This window comes from Polypterus senegalus, chromosome 6 (assembly GCF_016835505.1).
Source record: "Polypterus senegalus isolate Bchr_013 chromosome 6, ASM1683550v1, whole genome shotgun sequence".
Taxonomy (NCBI): domain Eukaryota; kingdom Metazoa; phylum Chordata; class Cladistia; order Polypteriformes; family Polypteridae; genus Polypterus; species Polypterus senegalus.
The window spans coordinates 47,911,476-47,935,682 of record NC_053159.1 but is presented as its reverse complement, the minus strand read 5'-3'; the positions used below and the strand labels follow the sequence as shown (position 1 = coordinate 47,935,682).

Here is a 24,207-nt window from a genome sequence, read left to right as displayed (position 1 = left end):
ACGAGCAATAAAGGAAGGACAGTTTACGCACATGATTTTGTCGTATTCAGCGACAAATAGAAAAGTAAGAAAGTAAGAAAATTGATAAACAATAAATGTAGATTTCACATAAGAATCGATGTATTATTGTGTATTTTTAAAAATTGCCACAAGGTCGCGCTGTCACAAAAAAAAAAAAAAAAAAACAACTCTTCGAGGAACTTTTCAAGTTGTGTTGCCGGTTGAGATGAGAGTCGCTTAGCAAATCGGACGCTGAGCGACTTTTTACGGAAGACTCATGATTGATGGTGGGTAAAACAACATGCGTATTTATATGCTAATATGCTGGAAAAAATATCTTGACGTTTTCGTTGCGGGCATCCGTCTAAATCAGATACGTGTTCCTATTTCGGTGAAATTCTACCATCATCAGCTGGAAAGCTATTAATCTCGCACCAGATTGATGTTGTCCAGATGCATCCTTTCTTTTAAATTATTCCATTCACTCCTTGCATGGAAATGAGCCGCCTAGTAGAGCTCTGTGTAAAATCACTGCAGCACCTGTATTAAAACAGAATGAACGAGCAAAAGAGAAACGATTATTACATTTGCAAATGTTCCCTTTTACCGGATGTATCACAGGCTGTACTTCAAATGTCTGCGCTTCTACGGACCATTGTATCGTCTTACATTTGTTATTCCGCCTGTCTCTTGATTTTTTAAGTCAGTAAGTTGCTGTTTCACCCATGTTATAGTAATAAATCTGCAGTGGTTTTAACACACATTCCTCCATTTTTATCATAGATGTCAACTATTAAATCGGATTTGTACAGCATATGCAGTAACAGGTGAGTAATGCTGCCACTACAAAGATTTCAATTTTTGTAGAAAACCTGAAACATGTTATATAACTTACTGAAACACTTTAAAAACTTTTGTAAAAGTGCTTAGTTGATTCTAACACTAATTAAACAATAAAATTATGCGCTAAGGAAGTTTAACATGCCATTAGCATGCTCTTTTTATATTAGAAAATAGAATAAAACTCTATCTATCTATCTATCTATCTATCTATCTATCTATCTATCTATCTATCTATCTATCTATCTATCTATCTATCGGTCTGTCTGTCTGTCTGTCTGAGTAGTTTGAAATTAATCTGATTAACTTGTCGAGATTCACTGCAGGAGAATATGCGCAGCATTTGTAATGACTGGTAAGGAAGGACACTGAGGAAACTATTCAGAATTCATTTCAATTCTCAGTTATTTCATTACATGAAATGCAATACACCTCCGAATATTTACAGCTTCGGTAACTATTAAATATTGTTTTATGACATTGACTTCTAAACTATGTGAAAAAATCTCAGATGTCAATATCCAGGGAGAACAGTTCTTAGCTGAATAATCACTTTGGGCTGAGAAATAATCCTTTGATTTGTGAAAGCACAGTTTTCTAAAGTAAGTTCAGGTACAATATTATTAACTTTCAGTAAGTTCAAAAATGCTCTTTTGCGTTCGTTTTTCGCAGTAAATTATTGAACTGGAAAACGACTTATACCTGCACATACGTGCAAGTGATTTTAAGAAAGGATTGCAGGTGGCAGGATTGCAGTCTTCTTGTTATAAGGTTATCTTCTAAGTCTGCAGAAATGTCTTAAAATAAGAAAACAATACTAATTATTGTATATGCCAATTGTAAATGTAATTATTCCTATCTTCTAAAACCCGTCAATATAAATCAATAACGCGTATAGCAACAGGAAAAGCTGTATTAGGATTACAAGATATCACAAATAATGATTATTTGAAACAGACTTTATATTACGCCATATTTTTCATCATTTACGTTAAGGAGTTCAGCCCTTTGATGGAGATGTCAAAAGGTTAAACGTAGGTGTAACAAATTACAGGTTCCATGCCCCGTGCTATTTAAGTAAAGATTTTAAACCATTAAGAAAACTGACATGAATAACCCATTGCTATTTTTGTTAACCACATGGCAGCGTTGTAATGTCTCCAGTTATCTAAAAGTAAATCGAGTTTGCACAGTATCTAGTTCGTGATCGTTTACTTGCTTAATATTATCTAAAAATATTTTCACGAACTGCATCTCTGATTATGTAGTAGACATATATGTGTATTCCTAACGCTAAATTTACAATGAAAATATGAGGAAAACAAAACCTCCCTAAACGAGCATGCTTACTATATTAAAAAAAAAGGGTACAGCAGATGAGTGGAAATCGGCATGAAAATGAGGAGTTAAGAGCTTCTCATTAATGGCCCGGATTGTACAAATACCTCCAGATCGACATCATCCGCTGTATAATAATAGCAACGAATCAGGATAGCAGACAAACTGCAAAATCTGTCTCAGCACACTTTGAAGCTCACAGCTCGAGCAGACCTCAGGCTTCACCACTAATCTTATAAAACACTACCAGGGCTGACTATTGCACATTACACATATTATTGACCAAGACATATTTTATACAGTACGCGTCCTTAACCATAAGGTAAGATACAATTAATTTAGAATTTCAATGAAAACTTTTTAGAAGTTGCACTTTATTTTATGATTATGAATTAGGAGGCAATTTCCAAAAATACCAAATTGTTAAAGAATAATATATTAATAAAAAGAAATACTAATATTAAGCACCAATATACATATAATGTTTCAATAAAAATATCTGACTAAAAATCTTACTAAAAATCGACACGTCGACATGTTTTAGTAAAAGTAAAAAAATATTTGACTGCCGAGAAGTAATTAACACCGAATTCAATGTTCAGTCAGCTATGCATCTTGTCTAAACTTTAAGGCAAAGTGGCCAGGTCAGTCTCGCCTTATGTATTATTTAAGAATTTCAAACAATCAATAAGAGAAAAATTGGCAACATTGTACTACAGTTCTAGCTTTGTTAGACTGTAGAATTAAGCAAATGTTCAAGATCTTACGAATGCTTATTGGCCAGTCATTTCAAGGTACTACACTGGAAGTGCTTACCTTTTTTAAATAAAACTAGCCTCTTCTTGACAGCGCGCTGCGCCTCTTTGAATGTCATCGGTTTTATTATTACCACAAGATAGATAAGAACCCATGTTGCTTCGCCCAGACAGCTTACGTACGGTACTTTCTCATTGTACATATTATTTAGCGTGTCTACTTCCAATTTTCTAGTATTTCTGATTTCCAAAATATATATCGTTTGTTTTTTTTTACTACTTCCTTATAGCACATTGGCGCCACCATACAGTCAGAACTTGCTTAAAGGAGATCCTCACAACTACACAAGAAGCATTTGCCAGGGTCGACACGTTCCGTTAACGTGCAATTTTGATTCAATTGTAGGTTAAATAATTCACCTTCTTCGATACTCCGTTAAGAGTTTTTTTTTTTACAAAAAGAACTGAGTTATTATCCAATCACGGAATTGTATACTCAGGGTTACCGCATATTTTCCTCTTTAATTCCAATATGAAATCGGTGTTTTCCTTACTTATTATTTAAGTCGCAATTACAAAACTATGACACTAAAGTTACACTGCGAATCACATCCTAATAAATCTTTTTGTTAAAGGTTTATTTGACCCCTTCTCCTCTAAATCGATCTTTACACCACTTCAGTGCTTTAAAGGAAGAGATTGTTTAACTTCTCTTGTTCTTGCTGTATTTGTCAAAAGTAATAATTAGATAGAGAGATGAACTTATTGCAGTTTGTTGTTTTGTAGTTAGTTTAAAAAGGATTGAACCCTTTTTGATTTTTTTTCAAACATTATTGTTTATTTATTATAGTTTTCCTGCAAAAGCACATTTGTGGACACGTTTAAGTTGTGCTGTTTCATTAATTATGTTAGTTTCACAATATAAAAAGGAGAAATCTTCAGCTGACCCTTTCTGCAATTATTATTAACGCCTGCTCAGAATCACCAATTTTGCGTTTCTTTCATTAAGTTTAATAATAAACCAAAAATGAAGGCAGTGCAGCAGATATATGTATTTAAATGTGCTTTTGTATTAGTGTAAAAAGAAATACAGATAATTTCTATAATAAAATATTAATGAGTAGCCATTATTTGTACAATCTCTATCTCTCACACACCCTCTCTCTGTTTCTCCCACACAACCACTCCCCGAGAAATTTAACAACCACACAGTAATAGTCTCATAAATTATTAAAAGCCAATGGCATCTGTCTATCAAGAATGCAGTTTATTATTAACTAATTTTACCTGACAGGGCACTTGTTTTATTTATACAAGACATCTAATAAAACAGTCGGATCAGCAGGGTGAGAGAAAAGCGGGTGCAATCGCACCCCTTACCATTACTTATTAACAAAAGAAACCTTATAAAAAACAAAACTAAAGTCTACGAGAGCGCGACAACTTTTACTTTCTGACACTGCTTCATACACATTTGCCCTACAGTCAGGAGAGTAAGATGTGGTGGGCCATGTACAAATTATTAATAATATGTTTAAATCACTTAAGTATATTAAAAAATATGTATTTTAGAAAAACGTTTATTACCACTATTTTGAGTACGGTCTCATATCCCAAAACATATATTTAATTTTTTGCAGTCTTGGGTTCTATCAAGTATTTTTCCAGGACTATATGCGTTCAGTTTGAGATTCTTTTCTGTAAACAATTAAACGGGAGTTACTATGAACTACGGCAGAAATACAAACAGTGCGATAGCCTTTTTAAAAACTCTAGAACGTTGCAACAAACTTTAAAAATCATATCCTCCAACCTGGCTTTGCTGATGACTCAACACGTAACTAATAATTATAAACGCCGTCTTCCCCTTTCGCCGCTCTCTCTCCTCCCTCCCTCTCCTACTCTCTCTCTCTCTCTCTCTCTCTCTCTCTCTCTCTCTCTCTCTCTCTCACGCACTCCCTTTCTGATTTTGCTGTCTGTCACTCTGGGCGCCGTGGCAAGAAAAGATTGAAGGTGACATATTAAGGAGCAAGACTTTGTTCACTTTTCGGTTTGTTATATTTTTTTATTTTCGCTAATTTTCGCCACGGTATTTAAAGCTAACTTAGAGAGAGTGACACTAAAAGAAAAAGGCAAAAATGTAATTGTATCGTTTTTACATTCCTAATCATCACCGTATTGTTTAACTCTCTTCTTTTCCTGTAAAGGTGAAGATTATTATTTGACTGCTGCTGGCTCGATTTTTTTTGCGCCAGCATTGCTGACCAGGGTGCGGCTGTGTTACTGTTATTTTTTCTTTTTTGCTTTGTTTTTGTTTTGTTTTATATTTTTCTTTTATCATTTCGTGGCCAGCACAGTAAGCGCTCCGTACGGAAGCAGACTGCGTCCCATCTGTATGTACGGCGCGATTGGCCAGAAGAGGGATTTCAGCACTCACTTATCTGTCATCTGTCTATCTGTTTGTGTGTTTATCAGAGAGCTCCGCACAGCTCCTTGTCCAACCTGCCGGCACTCAACTGAACTAACTTTCAGCCCTGGATTCGTTACTTTTGATCCATGGACAAAGCCTCTTGCCTGGCCAGCCGAGATTCAGACACTCCGTGAACAGTAAGTAACTCAGCGCTCTGGGCATCATTAAGCATGCAGCTATTAAGAAAGAAAAGTATAAAGTGGCAAGACTTAATTTAAGAGGACTATAAACAAGAACACTGACGAGTTTTTGATATATGCAAACATGTCTGTAAAATATGAAAGTGGACCATAAGGGTGTTCTGTAAAAATATTTTTAAAAGGTTGTAATTCACATTAGGCTCCTTTCAAACGGTAAACTTTATTTTTATTAATTCTGTAAAGTTACAAAAAAGTTGTTTTTAATGGAGTCAGCCTTTTTGAAAAGTACGCTCTCTTTAAGTAGGAAATAAAATGTTTTCTATATTGTGCTTCATGAAGAGTATGATACATTATAATATTAGCTGTTTTAAATGGGCGTTCATGTTAATTTAAGAGTTCTTTCGAGCATTTTAAATTTATACAGTAACATTTAATCCTTAAATTTTCTAAATGGAGGAAGGACATATATATATATATCAACAAGCTTTATAAATAAATAAGAAAGAATACTTACACGTGTAGACATTTTCTAGATGATACATGACATAAAGTCAAACACTCCGAGTTCAGTCTATACCAGCAATATATTACAAAAGGCAGGAAGCAGTTCCAGTCAGGGCTCCAGTGCAACTCACACAGTTAACGATTTAAATATCTGTTTTTAAGTGATAATCTGTAGTATGACTATAGGATCACTTAGATAACCTTACACTGTACTTTTTTTTAAAGTTTGTGTGATCATTCTCACTATGAAATACATGTAATACAACATATGGGATGTGATTAAAGTGACAACCAATGGCTCTTTAAAAAAGACACTGAAAACATTTTTTCCTTAATCTTTATGTTTTGACACATAATCTAAATGAGCGGCTTGCTGCTAATCAGTCTGTCTTTTCAGTACCGAATGCTTTATTTTGTGGAGACGGAAACACGTGTAAAATTGTTTACAGTAACTTTACACAGTTATCTATCTATCTATCTATCTATCTATCTATCTATCTATCTATCTATCTATCTATCTATCTTGGAGGACTTCGCTTCCATTCTCCATATATGCAGAGTAGGAAAAGGATTCTAAACTGATGCAAGGTAATGTGGACAACCAGGACACCTGTTTACATTAGCAAATTACATCTAATATAAATATTCTATCAATATGTTACTCATTTTAGACATTTTTCTGCTGTCGACAAACGTATCCTGGCAATACAGATAAAACATTTTAGTCACGCTACATTAAATGAGATCTAGTTCATACGTATTCTTTACCTGTAAAGAGTTCTTGTAATCATTGCATTTATAGTTGTTTTAAAAAAAGCAATTTAATTCATAATTTGTCGAATGACACAGGACATAAGCTTGTGATGCTCTTTCAGTTCGTTTGATTTATAAGTTGGAATTTAAACTGTTGGGCTCCAGCAGACCCCCGTGGCCCTGTGTTCGGATTTAGCGGGTTAGAAAATGGATGGATGGATGGATGGAATTTAAACTGTATCTCGAACGCAAAGCTTTGACATAAATCTGCTATTAATACAGGTCGCTGCCTTATTTGCAACGGTACAGGGGACATCGCAAGTTATGCAAACGCAGTTCAAACAGCTAAATTCTTACACCTATTAGACAATCTAAAACATTACGCATAGCATACTTTAACCGCTAAAATCGGTTTTGGCATGTTTAGTACTCGTTGCAAAGTTCGTCAATGAACTTCTGATCAGATACTTTTAAATTTTCTGGATATGCTGTATTTTAATGTAGTATTCTGACAGTTTTCTGAAAAAAGAGTAAACTTTGTTTTATATTTTAGTTTTGGTGTTAACAGACAGAAAATCGTCTTGTTACTTGGTATTACATAATTACATTATCAAAAAAGATAGAAAATAAGTGAAGATTACTTAACATAGCTTACATTTACGTTATAGACAAATAGTTATTTGGTATGATGATAATTAAAATTTGTAGTATTTATTACAGGATAAGAATTAATTCCTAAAGCTTCATTTGAAAATAATTTCTGAAACTAAAGTTTGTGTTCGGTTTCATTTTTTAAAATATCATCATGGTTTGAATAAAATATGTATAGTCTGAACACAAAGTGATTTTTTATAAACAAAATAAGGCATTAAAACTATTTTTTAAAACAAAATGAATACATAGAAAAAAATGTTAAAAATCAACAATACATAATTTCCGAAGTAAGGTTTGCTTGAAAATATTTAGGTGTAAAACTTTTTTAGGGTTGTTGCATTTCTTGCTCAAGCAGACCAACACACTTTCCTGCAGTAAGAACCATTTCAATTTAATTTGGGCTATATGTCACCAAGAAACCCACAGCGTCAACAGACACATTATACAAATCAGATTTGTTACTCTTACCAATGGTTTTGCAATGTGAACCATATGGGCGCAGTGCTAGAGAAGCAGTCCTTGGATAAGCTTTCCTGGAAAATGTCTTTTTGCTGAGTTCTTAGACAGCCATTGCCCATAAAGTCTGCTCCAAAGTTAGGCTTTTCAGTTATTAATGTGAGTCTTAGATGTCAATATTTCATGAAGCTCTGGCCTTCATTTAGAATTACTTTCTTTTATGCCATTGAATATTTTTGCTACTGGTCCAAAAGGTTGAAGATTATAGATGTTTGTTATATTTCTGCAGCTGTACAACAGAGAGGACCCTAGCTTGACATACCTGTGTTGTAGATTAAATTGCTTTAAAGCTTAAATAAAAGTGTTTCATAAAGATGACAATAAAGACTTCTTCTTATTGATAATTAAAAAATATTTAGTTATAGATATATATTTTTTAAGTAATCAGTTATCCCATACATCTATATTTTATGTTTGAACAAGGTTTAATATTCATAAAATTCATAATCTTAGGACATTTAGTTTTAATAATTTCTAAACAAGAACATAATAACTGGACAAAAATATCTATTCATTTAATATTAATCTGCAAACTTATATATATATGTGTGTCTTACAAGAAAATTAATTCCGAAGGGCAAGAGGGACATTTTTTTCATACTCAATTTAGCTCCATATTTTCTAAGCTCTGGACTTCAAACTTACTTACAGTATAAGCATAGATAAAAGCAATTAGATATATGGATTCATTTTTAAAAAATCAAAATAGCAAAAAATAAAAATCAAATAACTGGTTTTAAAGCTAAAAAACGAGAATAATTTAATTTATTGCTGATACTGAGGAGTAATAATATTCTAAATTCTAGTTGAAATTAGTAGCTTGTTTAGAACTATATTGCTGTTATCAAGGACACACAAGTACATTATGTTCTAAATAAGCACTAAGCTCCATGCTCATGAGATTGCATGCTATGCTACATCCAGAGTGATTCCTCTCTACTTATTCAATTTTTAGTTGAGTGATTTAAATTTACACATTTTTAAGTTAGTATTAATCTTTCAGTATGCATCTGAAAAAATGTAAAATGCAATTATATTATTTGATTCAAGCATACAGTATATTCTTATAGCTTTTACACTGGACAGTTATTTAAAAAGCATAGCAAAAATGCTTTATTTTGCTGTTAACATATGTTCTGGAAATGATGGAAAAATTAGTTTCTTATGTACATTTTATTACATAAATATTTTCTCAGATATTAAAGCTTACTTCTTATCTTGTATTCTTGATTTTGAAAAATGTACAACAGGTTTATTAGATTCTCTTCTTTAATCTTTATGTATTCTTTATAGAAAATGCATACATTGGGAAGTGTACTGTACCTATATTTCTACTAATACTTATTATAATTTCATATTAACCATTATATGGTGTGTATATAAGATGAACAATGAATTATTAAACCGACTAAAGTAAAATTGTTTAAAAACTCAGTCATTTGAAATCGCATCTCTTAAATTTATACAAAGACATAAAAATAAGCAACTTTTTAGAATGGCTTAGTAACTGTAAAAAACAGTTTGTTCGAACTATATTGATTAATGACATGTACTGTATTAAAAAACGGGACGTTTGTATAGAATATTAATATAAATATTAATGTATGTTAATTTATGTGATGATTTTCTGAGTAGTTAAGTATCATTTAAGTCAAGCTATATTTTACATTACAAACTTAAACAAAACAGACAAACTGCACCCTCATACATCTTGGTGCATGAGTAGAATACTTTTAGTGGGTGTGTTTCATATACTACAATTACTGTATATGTGATTTCAAAATTTTAATCACTGGTAAAGATGAGTAGTAATTCTTCGTGAATTTCGTCCTCAATGAGTGCTATTACAGCAGTTTGTTGAATCAGCCTGCATGAAAGCACCTTGATTGAAAGGGCCTTGCTTGCCATTGTCTTGCTGAGCAGGAGCATTACCTGCAATCAGTCCCTACCTAGCAATAATGCAGCCGGAGGCAAATAGATGACAGATTGTTAAAGGTTTAAGCATTTCAAAACGAAGGAGTGAGTTAAAAAAAAAAAAAAAAACACTGAGACTTGAGAAAGAGTACTGCCATTTTTGTTTTTTGAAGGGTAACATGCAATGCAGTAGTAAATGAAAATTCATAATGAAATACGTGTAGAAAGGATTTTTATTTTTCCATCTACATAAAATTAAATGATTTGTTTGTAACGTAAAACTGATCTATACTGATAACACTTCACATCTTCAACCACAGGCTGGTTTTCTTGTTAAGGTGTATCATGAACAGAAATGTTTCTCTGGAACTTTAAATAAACTTTTTCTTTTCAACACAACCTCATTAATGTAGACTATTTATGTTAGGGCCAGTGTGAATAATATTTGCTGGTAATTTTAGCTTATCTATTTCTAAGATTATGAAACAACTATCCATTTAGAACCATTCTCATGGGCGCTGAATATGTTGATATTATTCTCAGTCAATGGCCACAAATCATGTCACATGACAAATTCATTCACAATTTTGTGTTTCTGATCTCGATCATTTAAAATCTTACTAGATATTAGAAGAACATTCAGTATAACGTATCAAGAATCACACAGAATATAAAGCTGCACTCTCAAAGTAATTTACAGTGCTTTTCCCATATTCAACCCTGCAGCTCATGGTATTGCGTATGTTTATTCTGAAATGGTCAATGATGTTAACTTTTCTACTGAAGATGGTTGAGATGTTTCATTTACTTTGCTTGCAAATTTGCTTTCCTGTCACTGCTTTTTACTTAAAAATTAAGACTCTCTGTGAAATGTTTTGTTAAAGCATTAATCGATTTGGACACTTGTAGTTTTCAAGGCAGGGAAGGATATGCTTTAGATCAGATTATCATGCCACTATCAAAGTTAACCACTTGTAGACTTAGATTAACTTTCTCATAACAATTTAATCAGTACTGCACTTAGAGGCACAATAAATATGTTTCCATTTTTTAAATTATGTTTTAATGTTTTGCAAACATTTCTAAGACAATGAATCAACTTACAGACTTCTTGAGCTATTTCACCAAAACCTCAATATCTTTTAGCCTACTTGTTCGGTTGTATTTGAGTATCACATTCACCGGCCCATGAATTAACACTCAAGGCTGCAATGCTACTCAGTAAAGGATAAACAATTTATTTACTAGAATATGTCTTTGATGAACAAAAAAGTATCGTGTTCAAAAGTTTGTCTTACTTGAAGCTGACAGATAATTAAAAGAAAGAAATTTGCATACATTAATGCAGTTGAGTCTGATTTTCTTACAATACTTTGTTTTGTCTATTGTAGCATATATTAACAATATATTAACAATTTAAAACACATTAAAAGCTAATTGCATACGCTCAAATTCTTTAGAATATTCATAAATACTTTCCAATCAGAGATATGGTTTGAATTAGCTTTGGGTTTCTTAACTGCCAGGTTGCTAGAATGGTGAAACAATGTTAAAGAACACTTTAGTGAATGCTTTCAGTTTTTAATATATATATTTTTTTAACTTTAACTTTTTTGTGGTAATTTTTTTGGGTGTGATATGGAGGCAGGCATTGTGGTGTAGTGGTTAAGGCTTTGAACTTTAAACTCTGAGGTTGTGGGTTCAAATCCTCGCTACTACTGTATGACTATGAGCAAGTCAATTGACCTGTCTGTGCTCTTGTTGGAAAACCAAAAGAAATGGAACTAATTGTATCCTAAATCTATTCCTTATTTGGTTGATATTTTAGATTGGTAATACAGTACTGACATTTTTTAAAAGTTTGAGGTGTAATAAAACTAATAAAGAGCATAAGGTTAAAGTTAGTTGCAACGATTATATAGAAGAAAGTGATATGGGCCATGATTATGGCACATTTATATTACAATGTGACCTACATTGTCACTCAAGGAATCTTGATTTTCTGCATAATCTCTTGCCTACCCATCTTATTAGAACCTGCCAATGAATTTACTTGAATATCTTTAGAAGACTAGTTTTATGCGTGACAAAACTTAATACATATGTGTGTCAATATGCACTATTTTGTTTTGTCACTGCTTATTGAGGCCTTAGTGACAAGCTTTTCTGTTTATTGTGATTTTCAATCACCACACTACAGATATGTTTATTCAAGAAATGTTTGTAGAAGAAACTAAAAAGGCAGTCAAAGTCTTGTTAGCAAATGTATATAAAGTATGTCAAATATTTGCTAAAATGTGGTATAATATTTAACCGTTATTAAAGTTAATGATACCAGAAATGAGCAAATCAGCAATACATGTATTTTGTTTGCATACTATTGGTGTCAAAATACATACTGTTGATAATATAAAAATACTAAGCATGCGTTAATATTAATAAATGATAGTTCCACAATCAAGTGTGAGTATTTTGAAGGCACAGCAAAGTCAATATATTAATGTTTATGCAACACATTTCAATGTTTAATATCTGTCTTAACAGAAATACCTTTCAGAGACATTTATGTTACACGTTTCTATTTATAATCATGACAACACACGTTTAAACACTGCTTTCAAGCGGCTTCTTGTTTATGTGAGAGTCATCTAAGAAATAGGAAAATCCCAATGACTGTCGTATCTCCACTGTAAGCATAAAACCTTCCTTGTCATCAGTTTGCTCTTGAATCTTTTGTTTTATTTATTTACAAAATTAGAATTTTGTATATGTTGCTTATGTTTGCCTTTGGACATTTGGAGATTAGATAAGTAATTCAAATGGAAAATGCAGAAAAAAGATTTATATATTTTATGCATTACCATAGAATAAAGTAAAATTATTTTTTGAAAGATTTCTGGTCATTTAAATTTTACTCAGAATTATTATCTTCTTTTTTAAATGAAGTCATACATTTTCATGTTGTTATTTCCATTGATGTAATTTTACACACAATTCAAATCTGAAGATTTTTTTTTCAGTAATTTGTACTGTGGATATAATACATAACATTCTGAAACAATATAAGTATATATTTCACCCTCTACTTTTACATTATTTAAATGTCAAAAAGAAATGGATTAATAATATTTACTTTTTTCTTCACTTAAATACACCTCTCCGACTATCCTGATAGAATAAACCAATGAAAGAAGTGCTTGATGGGAGATGTAATAGTTATTTTATTACAAATGAAGATGTGTAATAATTTTATAAAAATAACGTCTGGAATTGGGCATTAATTCTTATGTGAATAAAATGCTGAAAAATGGGAAATTGGTTAAGGTAAAGACTTTATTTTGTAGTTAGTGACTTTATTTCAAGTTACTGTCTAATTACAGGCTTATGCCAAACATAAGGATTTGGACCATTAGAGAAATCCCTTTTAGAGAATAGTTTCAGTACCATTTAAAGATGAAATAATGAAGAACAGTTCAATTATGTTACATGTTTATATTAACATTATTGGGTGTTTCATAAATCCATCCATCCTTTTTCCAATCTTAATCTTGAGCAGGCTTGCTGTTATACATAATATATTTCAGTATTTTTATATTGCACAGTGTTTGTGTTTTAGTTAGTATTACTCTGGATTTTATTTTAACTACATTTATGAATGTATACAATATTTCAAGCTGGTCAAAGGAAAATACACTGTAGAAAAAAGCCAATAATATTAAAAAGAAGAAAGAGAAACTCAGTTTCATGAGTATTTTACACTAAACTGAACGGTTGTTGTACTCTGTAGAGCTTCCTTATATATGGACATGAGAATTTGAATGCCATGTTTACCACTACTGGACACCTGTTATACAGTACGGAGACCTTCTTATGCTCTAACAGTGATTGGTGGATAGATCAATTGCTATTGTTATCTTTCTTATTATCTAAAAGTGTGTTTTTGTAAAACATTCAGACACCGTGTTCTTGAAATACTGTAATCACAAGATATATTCAGACAAATATAACTCAGAAATTTCAGTTCACGGAATGCTTTAAAATAACATTAGATTGAGATATGAGGTTTCCAGATTCTACTTCTATATGTGCTAGCATATAATTTCTTCTCATGATTCCATACATCCACAGTTGTTTGTGTGGAGAAAAAAAAATTAATATTAATGTAAAATTTACACATTCCCACTTTCTATTTGTGACCCTCGATTCTTCTTGAAGAACTGGTATTAAACTATCTGCTCACATCAATTTTCTCATCAGAAATGTAAACATTTCTGTCATGTCTCCACTAAACCTTCTGTTATTCAAGCCTATTAAGACACAACACAAGTCTTTTGGTCTTTAGACATAGCTCATTCCTAACAATGCTGGAATTAGTCTAGTATCTTATCTATGGAGACTGTTATTTTCTTTATATAATATGTGGAGTGTCCTGCACACAAAATTTGAGATTTGGTCTCACATGTGTTATGCAGTTTAAGTATAACCTCTCTTTATAACCAGTCATCTTACTAGACTTATTAAACACTTCTGCAGAGTCTAATTGAGGAAATTAGTGAGTCTTGCTCTCCCATATCATTTTCATTAGGTACACGTAACGGGTCCAGTTCCAGCATTCTATACCTATACCTGAATTTTTAATTTCAAGTATATAAAATTAACATTACTTTATATTAAATTCCTTTCATCACATGTCCAATAAAATGAGAACTTTGCTGAGTCTCTCTATAGGCAAGTTTAACCGACTTGAATGTTTGGCGCTTAAGTCAGTATTGCACCCTGCTGCTACCCACATTTAGAATCTCTTTCACTTGATCATTTATTTGATAATCAGCTCTTTTTTTACAGATGTTTTCAAAATTAAAATTAGATAAGAATCCAAACTGTTCTTTTTGCTTTTCTGTACCCAAGATGTGTGACTGCAAAGGTTGTTTATACTGGCAGCTACTGTTTAGCACACATCTCTGTTTTTCATTTTTTTACAGGATGTTATTATAATGACATAATACTAGTGAATTGGTATTGGGCATAAGACTACTGACAGTGGTGCATGCAATGGGAGTGCAAACAGGCTCTTTTGGAGATTTGCCACATATTTACTGCCTAGACAGAGCCCAGAGAACATGGTCACTAAGATACAGTGCATACAGTAATATAAAAGATATAAAGTTCATATACAGTATTTACATTTGCACTGTGGTGCCCTGGTCCAACATCTTTAATAGGTTTCTGCCTTACCCCAGTGCTGTCTGATTAAGTTTGAGCATTCAGTGATACTGTGTTAGCAGGAGTGAGGTTGAGGATTGAATTGATTAATGACTAAAGATTTGCCTTTTTGCACATAACTATGAATTTTGAAGAAATAGGTCCCTGACTTGACATCTTCTCTAAAATGATTATATCAATTGAGCTGAACTGAGATAAAATGTCTTCCTTGTTTTAATGAATATAGTTGGTAACCTCAGATCCACAAAATACTTAAAATTGCAAAGTGCATAAATGTATAAACTAACTGAAATGCAGCATAATGTTTTATGTTCAATATGAATTTTTTTAAAAATAAATACACTTATGGTTGTAGATGCAAAATCTTGCATATAGTTTATACTTGTTGCTGTATTGCCAGACAGTGTTGTATTAAAATATTTTATAGTGCCTCTTATTTTTTCAACATTTCACAAAAAGTGACAGATTGAAAAGAAAAATGCTTTCTAGAATTTCTAGAAAACAAACTCTGATGCTTTATGCTGTTTTAAATGGTCAAGAATGACTTCAGTCAAGCTTATTTTTATCTGGTAACCTGTCTGTGTAGCATTGGTAAAAGACAGGAATAAACTTTGGAAGAGGAGTAAGTCCATCGCAAGGAAAGAATGCATGAAAGCATGAAGAGAACATGACAATTTCATATAGAGATTTATTTGGCTAGGGTTTGAAGCCAGGACTCTGGACTTGAAAATCTGTAGGGCTAATGATGTTACTACTACTACTTGTGAGAATTAATTAATGTAAAACTAGTTCAAATTTCCTCTCCATAACTCTTGTTTACATTCAATACTCAATTTCTGAAACTCCTTATGTTTTCACATTTTGATATAAATTCTCAGAAACATTTTATAACTATTTTAGTGGTGCCCCAAGATATTCTTCTGTTTTCATTTATGTTTATGGGTAATTTTGAGTTTATAACATTATCTGGTGTATTTTATTCGTGAACCATGAAAACAGATGATGGTAATATTCTTATAATATAAAGTTAAAACTAGGAAAACAAGATAAGGGTTGCATTGTGATGTGGAAAGTAGTCCTGCTTCATAAATATTAGATCTTAGGTTCAGGTCATGTTGGAGTATTTCTGTGTGGTGTCTGCAAACTCTATATGTATTCCTATGAGTTTCTTCCAATTCTGTAAATATCTGTAGCCAGATTTTTTAAAAAAGACTTTCTTCAACTCTTGAATCAAATACCAACTCAGTAAAGGAAACGATCAGCAGCTAAAGATGGAAAGTCAAAACAGATTTATATTGACTAAAATGTTCTTGAATAATTTTGAACCAGCAATGGTTTATGAGGAGAAAAAAAACTTTGCATTGTTAGTAATAAGTGAAAGGCCATTTTTAATGCAATACGAAGCAGCTGGCTTTCATTGTGCCCTCATGTGACTAGTAGTGTTCCTGCTGTACTGCTAACTGTACTTTAGCTAATCCCAAAACATTTTTCATTTTCAGGAAGAAAGAGTTTAATGTGCCTGAAATCTCAATGTATTTATGAGTGTGCAGAAAATAGTGTATTGTATTTGCTTTGCTTTATAAATGGTTAATGTTTTTTCTGCTTGCTAATTCCATAACAGGGCATTTGCTAACTAGGTACTTTATGTGTTTCACAGGAAATGTTTTTTGAAAACCCAGAGATTGTAAGATGGAGAGTATTTTATACAATTTTAGGGTAACAAATCCTAATAATATTTTCCTTTCCAAAGAATATGGATTACTGACTTAAATTAGATGGTTTTTGCTTTTAAAACAGTGCTAGTATTTTACTTTATATCACATGTTTTTTTCTTAGTAGCTTACAGAAATGTACCTTGCAATATGAACTTACAAGAAATGAAAGTTGGTTATTCTATTTCTTTTAGTGATAGATCTTTTGTAAAACTTGCAGACTAGAGAAAGTGGCTTTACAGTCTTTTCCCCCAAGAGCAGAAATTTGTTGTTAATATCTCTGTTTAGTGACTAGGAACAGCATTAGCATGTTACCAACTAATTAAGGTCATTAAAAGCCCACAAGTAACATCAAGACTGCTTACCCAAGTGATTTGGCTAAGTTCTTCTTCAGGCTTGATCAGTGTAGCTTGTCCAAATTGCTCAGTGAACTAAATTGATATATATATTTCTTGACTTCTCCATCTGACTTGGATGTGATGAGCTCTCTAGTGAAAAGCAGCGTTCAAGTTTAACACAGGTGGGAGTTTTAGCATCAAATGAAATTATTTTGTTTTTTCATTCTGCTTCATTCAATATTTTTCACCTAAAAATGAAAGAGAAAAGAGACTGGGTGAAAATTATATATTGAGCACACAAAACACATACACTCACTTCGTTAATTTTTGTTTTTTTGTGAGGGTTGAGCAGCAACGATTTCCTAAACTGAGCAAAGTCAATAGGTCCTCATGGAGAATCCTTAAGGATTTCCCTAAGAAAGATATTCCATGTAGATCCCATTTAAGAAATATGTTCCATGTAACATGTTCTGGATCTTCTTCAAGTTTCTTTCCAGTGTACTGCATCCTGACGACAATAGAACTTTATCTGATGTGATAAGAACAGGCCATTCATCCCAACAAGCATGTCAGTCCTATTCAGGTATATTCTACAAAATAATATTTTACATTTGAAGGTCCCAAAACTCTATACCACACAAGTTGTCAATTTATTAAATGTATCAATGTTTGATACTTAGTGTTAAGAAAACGTTTCTTACATATGTGCGATGATTGTCTTTTACAAGTTTTCAACTGTTTCTCTATGTTCTTGTCGAAGAATTTATTTTAAAGTAACTTCTGGGATCCACTGTACTAACTCCCTTCATAATTTTAAACACTTCAGGTATGTCACATTTTAATCTCCATGACTTAAACTGAAAAGGTTAAATTCCTTCAATCTCTCCTCAAGTTCATACCTCTCAGTCCCAGAATCAGCCTAGTCACTGTCCTCTGGCCTACTATAGCACTACTATGTCTTTTTTATAATATGGAAACCAAAATTGTACACAATACTCTATGTTATGCCTCACTAATATAAATTACACTTAATTATATACATTAAACATAACCCTCCCTGACTTATATGCCACACAATATGTTATATAACCTAACATCCTTTTAGCTTTCTTGATCACTTCTGAACACCTTTCTTGATATCCTATAGATAGTGATCAGTCCACTATGACTTATAAGTGCTTTTCATAAGGTGTACTTTTAAATTTTAACCTCCTGTTTTGTACACAGATCTAACATTTCAGTTCCTATGGGTAATATCTTATATTTACTCACATTAAAAATCATTTGCCACAAATCTGTTCAAGCATGTATTCTGTCCAGGTTTTTTCTGCAATGATGTACCTGGTTATGCATTATCTGCTCTTCTACCTAGTTTAGTATCATCTTCAAACCTAACCAGCTCTTTGATTATAATCCTATTCAAATCATTTATGTATATTGGGAAGATCAGCAGTCACATCACTGATCCCTGAGGGAATGTCACTTTTAACATCACCTAATTCTGAAAAAGTTCCCCTCATCATAAGTCTTTGCATCTTTTGTTTTAGCCAGTTTGTACCCACTAAGAAAACACCTTCAATTCCCACTTCTTTTGGTTTGATCACTCATCATTTTAGCTTGATCCCCATTTGATGTTCAAAATATGTAAGATACCTTTATTCTATGTAGAGGAGGTATGTCTCCTTTTCTAAGTTTTCCTTGATTGGAGAGGCAGGCAATTTCTGTTAGTGTGTGTGGCCAGATATCCTATGTAGTCTAGTCTAATATTCACGATCTTAACCTTTAAATAACTACTCAAAGATATTCACCTTAGATGAAGATGGGGATGTAAGAATGCTAAACTGTTTCCCATCCATTGGTTTGCCTCCTGCGTCACTCACATTAATACTGGTACTGTAGATTGCCCCAGTTAGGTATTTATTCTTATGTTTGTTCAAAGCTTACTCACATATAAACATCTGAGGCACTTATATTTTCCAGTTGGGCTAATTGCTTTCCCAACAATTTGCAAAAATAAAGCCATTTTTTTCCAAAAAGGACAATAAGCTCAGATATGGATCCTCTAATTTTTCTCTCATCTGTATCAGACACTCCTGCATTGTAAATATTATTGCACAGGGTGGTCCAGATCTAATTATGCAGATCCAGATCATCTGGATGACTTTGATTTATGCAGGGAAATTCCAGTTCGGTGCAAAGATGATTCTTCATGCCGTCAGTTTGCACACTTCTCGATGGTCCGGGTTTTTTCGGGTGATTTTCTATGTAATAAACTTAGTTAAAATAAGTTATAGCGTAATGAAAATTGCATAATTAGATCTGGACCACCCTATACAAAGAGCCCAAAGGCTTTCCAGCTTTAGGTGGATTTTGACATTTGGTAAATGAAAATAATGAACAATGGAAGAGCCAAAGTGTACCCTTGGTAGATTCAGTCATCCCTCATATATGTATATGTGGTGAAATACTTGTTTAGCTTTTGCCTGCTGGTACATATCAATCAAATAAGAAATCTTGAATTTTGACACAATGTCTGTTATAAGTTATCAGTGACTTGCACAGAAATCCAATAAAATAAAGTGTGCATTAGATGCTGTCCTTGATAAAGGTGCTCCAGGAATCTGTGTTATAACCTTCTGCAAAGTTCAAGTCTTCCAGGACAATTATGTAGTCATTAAATAGTATCCTATTTTTTGAAACTAGTATAGTTTCAAAAAATTCAGCCAGCGATGACAGATCCTAGATGCACACACACATTATCACACATGCACATTCTCTCTCTGCAATTCAGTATTTCAAAGAGACAATCCTTTGATCTATTGGTGCAAATTCCTACTGTATGTCACCAAGCTTAGGTCAATTATTCTCACACATGTCTGCGGCCTATCCCTTGGGCAACTTCAGAGTGAAGGGTGGACAGCTTTTCTTTTAATGACCTGGTTCCAGAGCCAATGCTGTCCATAGAGGTGCAGCTAGTTATATAATGAAGACCATTTCCACCCTTCTGCATGAACTCTGGCTTCTTTTTTGCATTTGAAATGACATCCCCTGTCTTGACCAGAAGTTACATGATATCAGGAAACATTATTTCTACAGAAACTTTATGAAAAGTTTTTAGCAAAAAAAGACAAAGGATCCAAGTATTTGATACCAGAGCTGTTCATGTATACATAATCATGTGATATACGTATGAGCAGTTAGTGTGTCATAATACAGGGCAGAGGGGAGCCAGTTATCTCTACAGTTAAACATCAGTGATAACAAGGCTATAAATTGGAGTTCAATATGCTATTGCTGTACTTTTCACAACACTTTTTATATTTCCTTCCTAGACGCTCCTATTACTTATTGTTGACATGTTTCCTTAAAAGGCATACATTAGAAGCTCATTAAAGCATGGGAAGTAAGTGGAATGTTGAATCTAAAAGCAGCTCTTCCCATGTATTCAGCCAAGTGTAAAAGCATCATTTTTTGAATTATGATTGAATGTTTCAAATATAACTCTCAGAAGATTAAGCATTACATGTTAGGTCTATGTATGTTTAATTAGGGGTGGCATAAATGTTAACTACTTGAGAGTAGTTAAAAAAATGGCTTTGCAAACAGTTGTAATTTTCCTGCAAGCTGTTCTCTGCTTTTTCTTACTTGTTACATGCCAAATATGTGTTCAGTTTTAAAAGAACCAATCATTTCACTGCATGAAAGTGAAATCCTGAAGAGAACTTACTGTGTTATTGTGTATCAATATAACAAGTTACAAGAGTAATAACCATGCTGAATGTTGGATGTTTCATTACTTGCATTTTTGCATTTGCATTTGTACCCTTGAACAACTTAATGTTGCACTTAATAAGTTGTTACTGATTAATTTACTTAGTGCTTTAGGCTACTTCTTGTGTGTTATGAACATTTCATTTCACAACTGAAATTATTCATATATGTATCCAAATATAGATACAAATTATTTTTCATGAAATTTTGTAGGTCCATATACGCTGGTAGCAGCACCCCCTGCAGACTGGAGGAACATGGAAAGGCACAGTGAGAGTCCTGGTCTGCACAACAGCCCAGACAGGAGAAGCTGCAGTCCTGATCTGAAAGGACCTCCACCAGGAAAGATGGCACGAATGGAGCAAAATGGTAGTCCTACAGATACACGAGTTCGACATAATGGTGCCCCTACCAGAGCACTAGGAGGTAACTGGTCTATCTGACACAATCTTATATGTGAAAATCATTTGCTAGGTAAAACATTTGAAAAGCTAGGAAGGTGTTGCTCTTGGCAAAGGCAGGTGATTAATTAATATATGAAGGATCTTTTTCTTTGTCATTTGACTAAATAGTGGTTCCATTTTTGTGGTTTCTTAGTTCTTCATATTGAAAGGTTGTAATATGCATCCTTATTTTAAACTGGCTATGTTTCTCGGCTTTGTCGAAAATATTGAGCTTCAGTTATAGTTCCACCAGTTAATCAATGAGCAAGTCACTTCACCTGCTTGTGTTCCAAATGGTAAAAAAGAAAGGCATCCAATTGTATCTCAAATGTTGTAAGCTGGTTTAGATAAAGGTGTCAGTCAAATAAAAAGTAATAATAATGTTAAGAGGTTACTGGAGGTGCTTACTTTAACTTGATATTTACAATTGCACATGAGTAAAACATTCCTGCATTAAATGAATTTATAGTTTTCCTAGTTACTGTACTTGGCTTTTGTTGATGGTCAGTGCAAAACACAATTTTACAGGAAACTATTTTCTTTTGAATTGAACCGAGTAATCAGTACGAATAATGTGAAATTTGAGCATTTATTATTATCATTATTAAGTGTTTATGATTTTAAGTTGTTTATGTCATTCACTCAAGCATTTCTTTTTGTGCTTTTCATCAATTATATGTTCAACCATGGGTTTTTTTTACCATAGCCATAGGCAGACAATAAAGTGCTAACACTGAATTGAATTAATTTATTACGGGGGCATCCCGGTTCAAAGTAAGCAGAAACACATGTAAATGTAAATAATTTTAGAGGGCAGGGTGTGGGTCCCCTCTTTAAGTCCATAGATGTATGTTACAATGGAATAGTGTGTGTGGGACCCTTTAAGATTAAACTTACGCCATCTTTCCTCCTTGCCTTAGAACTGAGAATGCCACTTCCACATCCAGTTCTCTCTCCCTCCTTTTTTGCTTCTAGTGAAGCAACACCAGTGCTCACAGTCACAGCGTCTCACACCAGCAATTAAGGTTTATAGTGTGCTTGCTAACCACTGAACTTCATTCTTTCCATTTCACACCTAAATTGTACAAGGCAAATTTGATCTCATCTCTTTTTTCCTATCCAGGACACCACATCCTCTTCAGTTGTTCACTCACCCTTTTGGTTAATAATGCCATCAGTTGCTTCTCCTGTGTCCTTTGTTTGCATAAAGCCACCTTTAAGTGCAGAACATGTACATTAACATAATATTAACAAATATTGACAAATAAAACATTTATTGACAAAGAAACAAACACAGGTTGGCTAATTTTATTTTTTCTCAAATTTTACTAAATTTCATTCAAATCAGTCTAGGCATTTTTGAGAATTTGGGGTATTTAATTTCTTTATGGTGGAGGGGGTTTGCTCCTTAATATTGATATATCAAAATGTCCTTTCTTACCGGATGCCTACTGCCATAGATATAAAATCCACCCAAATTTCAGCTTTTTAACTAAATGGAAAATTATGTTTTTTTGATGAGTGAGTGAGTCAGTCAGTTAACTTTGCATTATGTATATGGAGAAAATTACCAGTAGTAATAATAATACAAAGCTCTAACTTTGAGGCTTGACTTCATACATCTTTACCCTTTTTTGCTGTACAGTGCTTGCCTGCTTACAGTGTATCCAGACCAAAAAAATCACATCAATCAGAAACTTTCCCTCCATTTCAATAGCCAGTAATTTTTTGTTTCATTCAGCACTATCTTTAGTCTGTTATAGACTCAGAGCTAAATGGCCGCTATCTAGGAATAGTTTCTTAAAGCCACTTTCAAGATTAAACCAAGTTCACTGCTAATTCTACTCCTGGGCACAGAGACTGCCCTCAACACTTCACAGGTCATTTTAGTGGTCACAAACACATTGATTCATAACTCTGTTTTCACGTTTAAACACCAGGCACCCAGAATTGTTTTCTCTTTAATCAGTCACGTGGAGTCCTGAATATTATGGAACACTATTTTCTAGCAGATCCCTCTCTGTTAGGTAAAATACTAAAGAGCTATATTTTTCCCATGTTGGTATGGAAACATAACTATTAGTAGGCTATAGCATATTTTGTTAAAAACACAGGCATTTGGAAAGACACTTCTATAAGCTATGGGATATATTTGTTCATATATATTGTTGCTTCTATTTGTTCCATATCCTGAAGCATCTCTTTTATGTCCTGTACATCATTGATAATTTCTATAACCCTTTAAAAAAGATGAAAATCTTGCATAAATACGTACCTCTTTGAATTGTTGAGGAGTAGAAGGTAAATAATCTGTAAACCACATTGCATCAAAGGCTAGAAAAATGAAAAGCATTCTTGAATATAATAGACAGGTGGAGCTCAAATTAGGTTGTAATTACTGGCAGCCACAATCAGGAAATGGCTTCAAGATACTAAAGCAGTTTGTTCCCTTTTGGATTGTGAAAGAGGTCCCTTAACCCACCTTTTATTCACGAACCCCTGCTCATTCCAGAGCTTTTTCCAAGGATATTTCATGGCTATAAAATCCCACTGAACTCTTCCACTTTTACAGTTTAAAAATGCATATGAAAGCATCATTATTAATAAATGTAATACATACTGTAAGACTTTAAATTAAACAACTTCTTATTAATCTTTATTGAGAAAGGCAAAAGCATCACAGTGTGGATAGAGGAGCTCTATGTGTTTTAATCATCTCTTTGTTATTACCAGCTTATTCTTTACTCCATGAGTAATATAGAATTACCAGTAATAGCGCACTGCACGATAGCGTGCAGTGAATACACTTGACTTGAGCATTCATGGTTTTCGTACT

At 33.0% G+C, this 24,207-nt stretch overlaps 1 protein-coding gene across 10 annotated transcripts in view; it reads left to right on the top strand.

Annotated features, from left to right (window-relative positions):
* The first annotated feature begins 230 nt into the window (after positions 1–230).
* The window catches only part of satb2 (SATB homeobox 2), a 218,572-nt gene continuing 194,595 nt past the window's right edge, over positions 231–24,207 (top strand). For 6 of the 10 annotated variants that reach the window (XM_039755979.1, XM_039755982.1, XM_039755981.1 and 3 more), the window contains exons 1-3: positions 4,898–4,983; positions 5,409–5,540; positions 21,142–21,354. In XM_039755979.1, the coding sequence (XP_039611913.1) occupies positions 21,186–21,354 (169 nt within the window). In that variant the 5' untranslated portion in view covers positions 4,898–4,983; positions 5,409–5,540; positions 21,142–21,185. Of the gene's footprint in view, positions 288–759; positions 828–2,424; positions 2,501–4,897; positions 4,984–5,408; positions 5,541–21,141; positions 21,355–24,207 lie in introns of those variants that run through there. The other 4 variants (XM_039755973.1, XM_039755974.1, XM_039755975.1 and 1 more) reach the window with 4 other exon arrangements.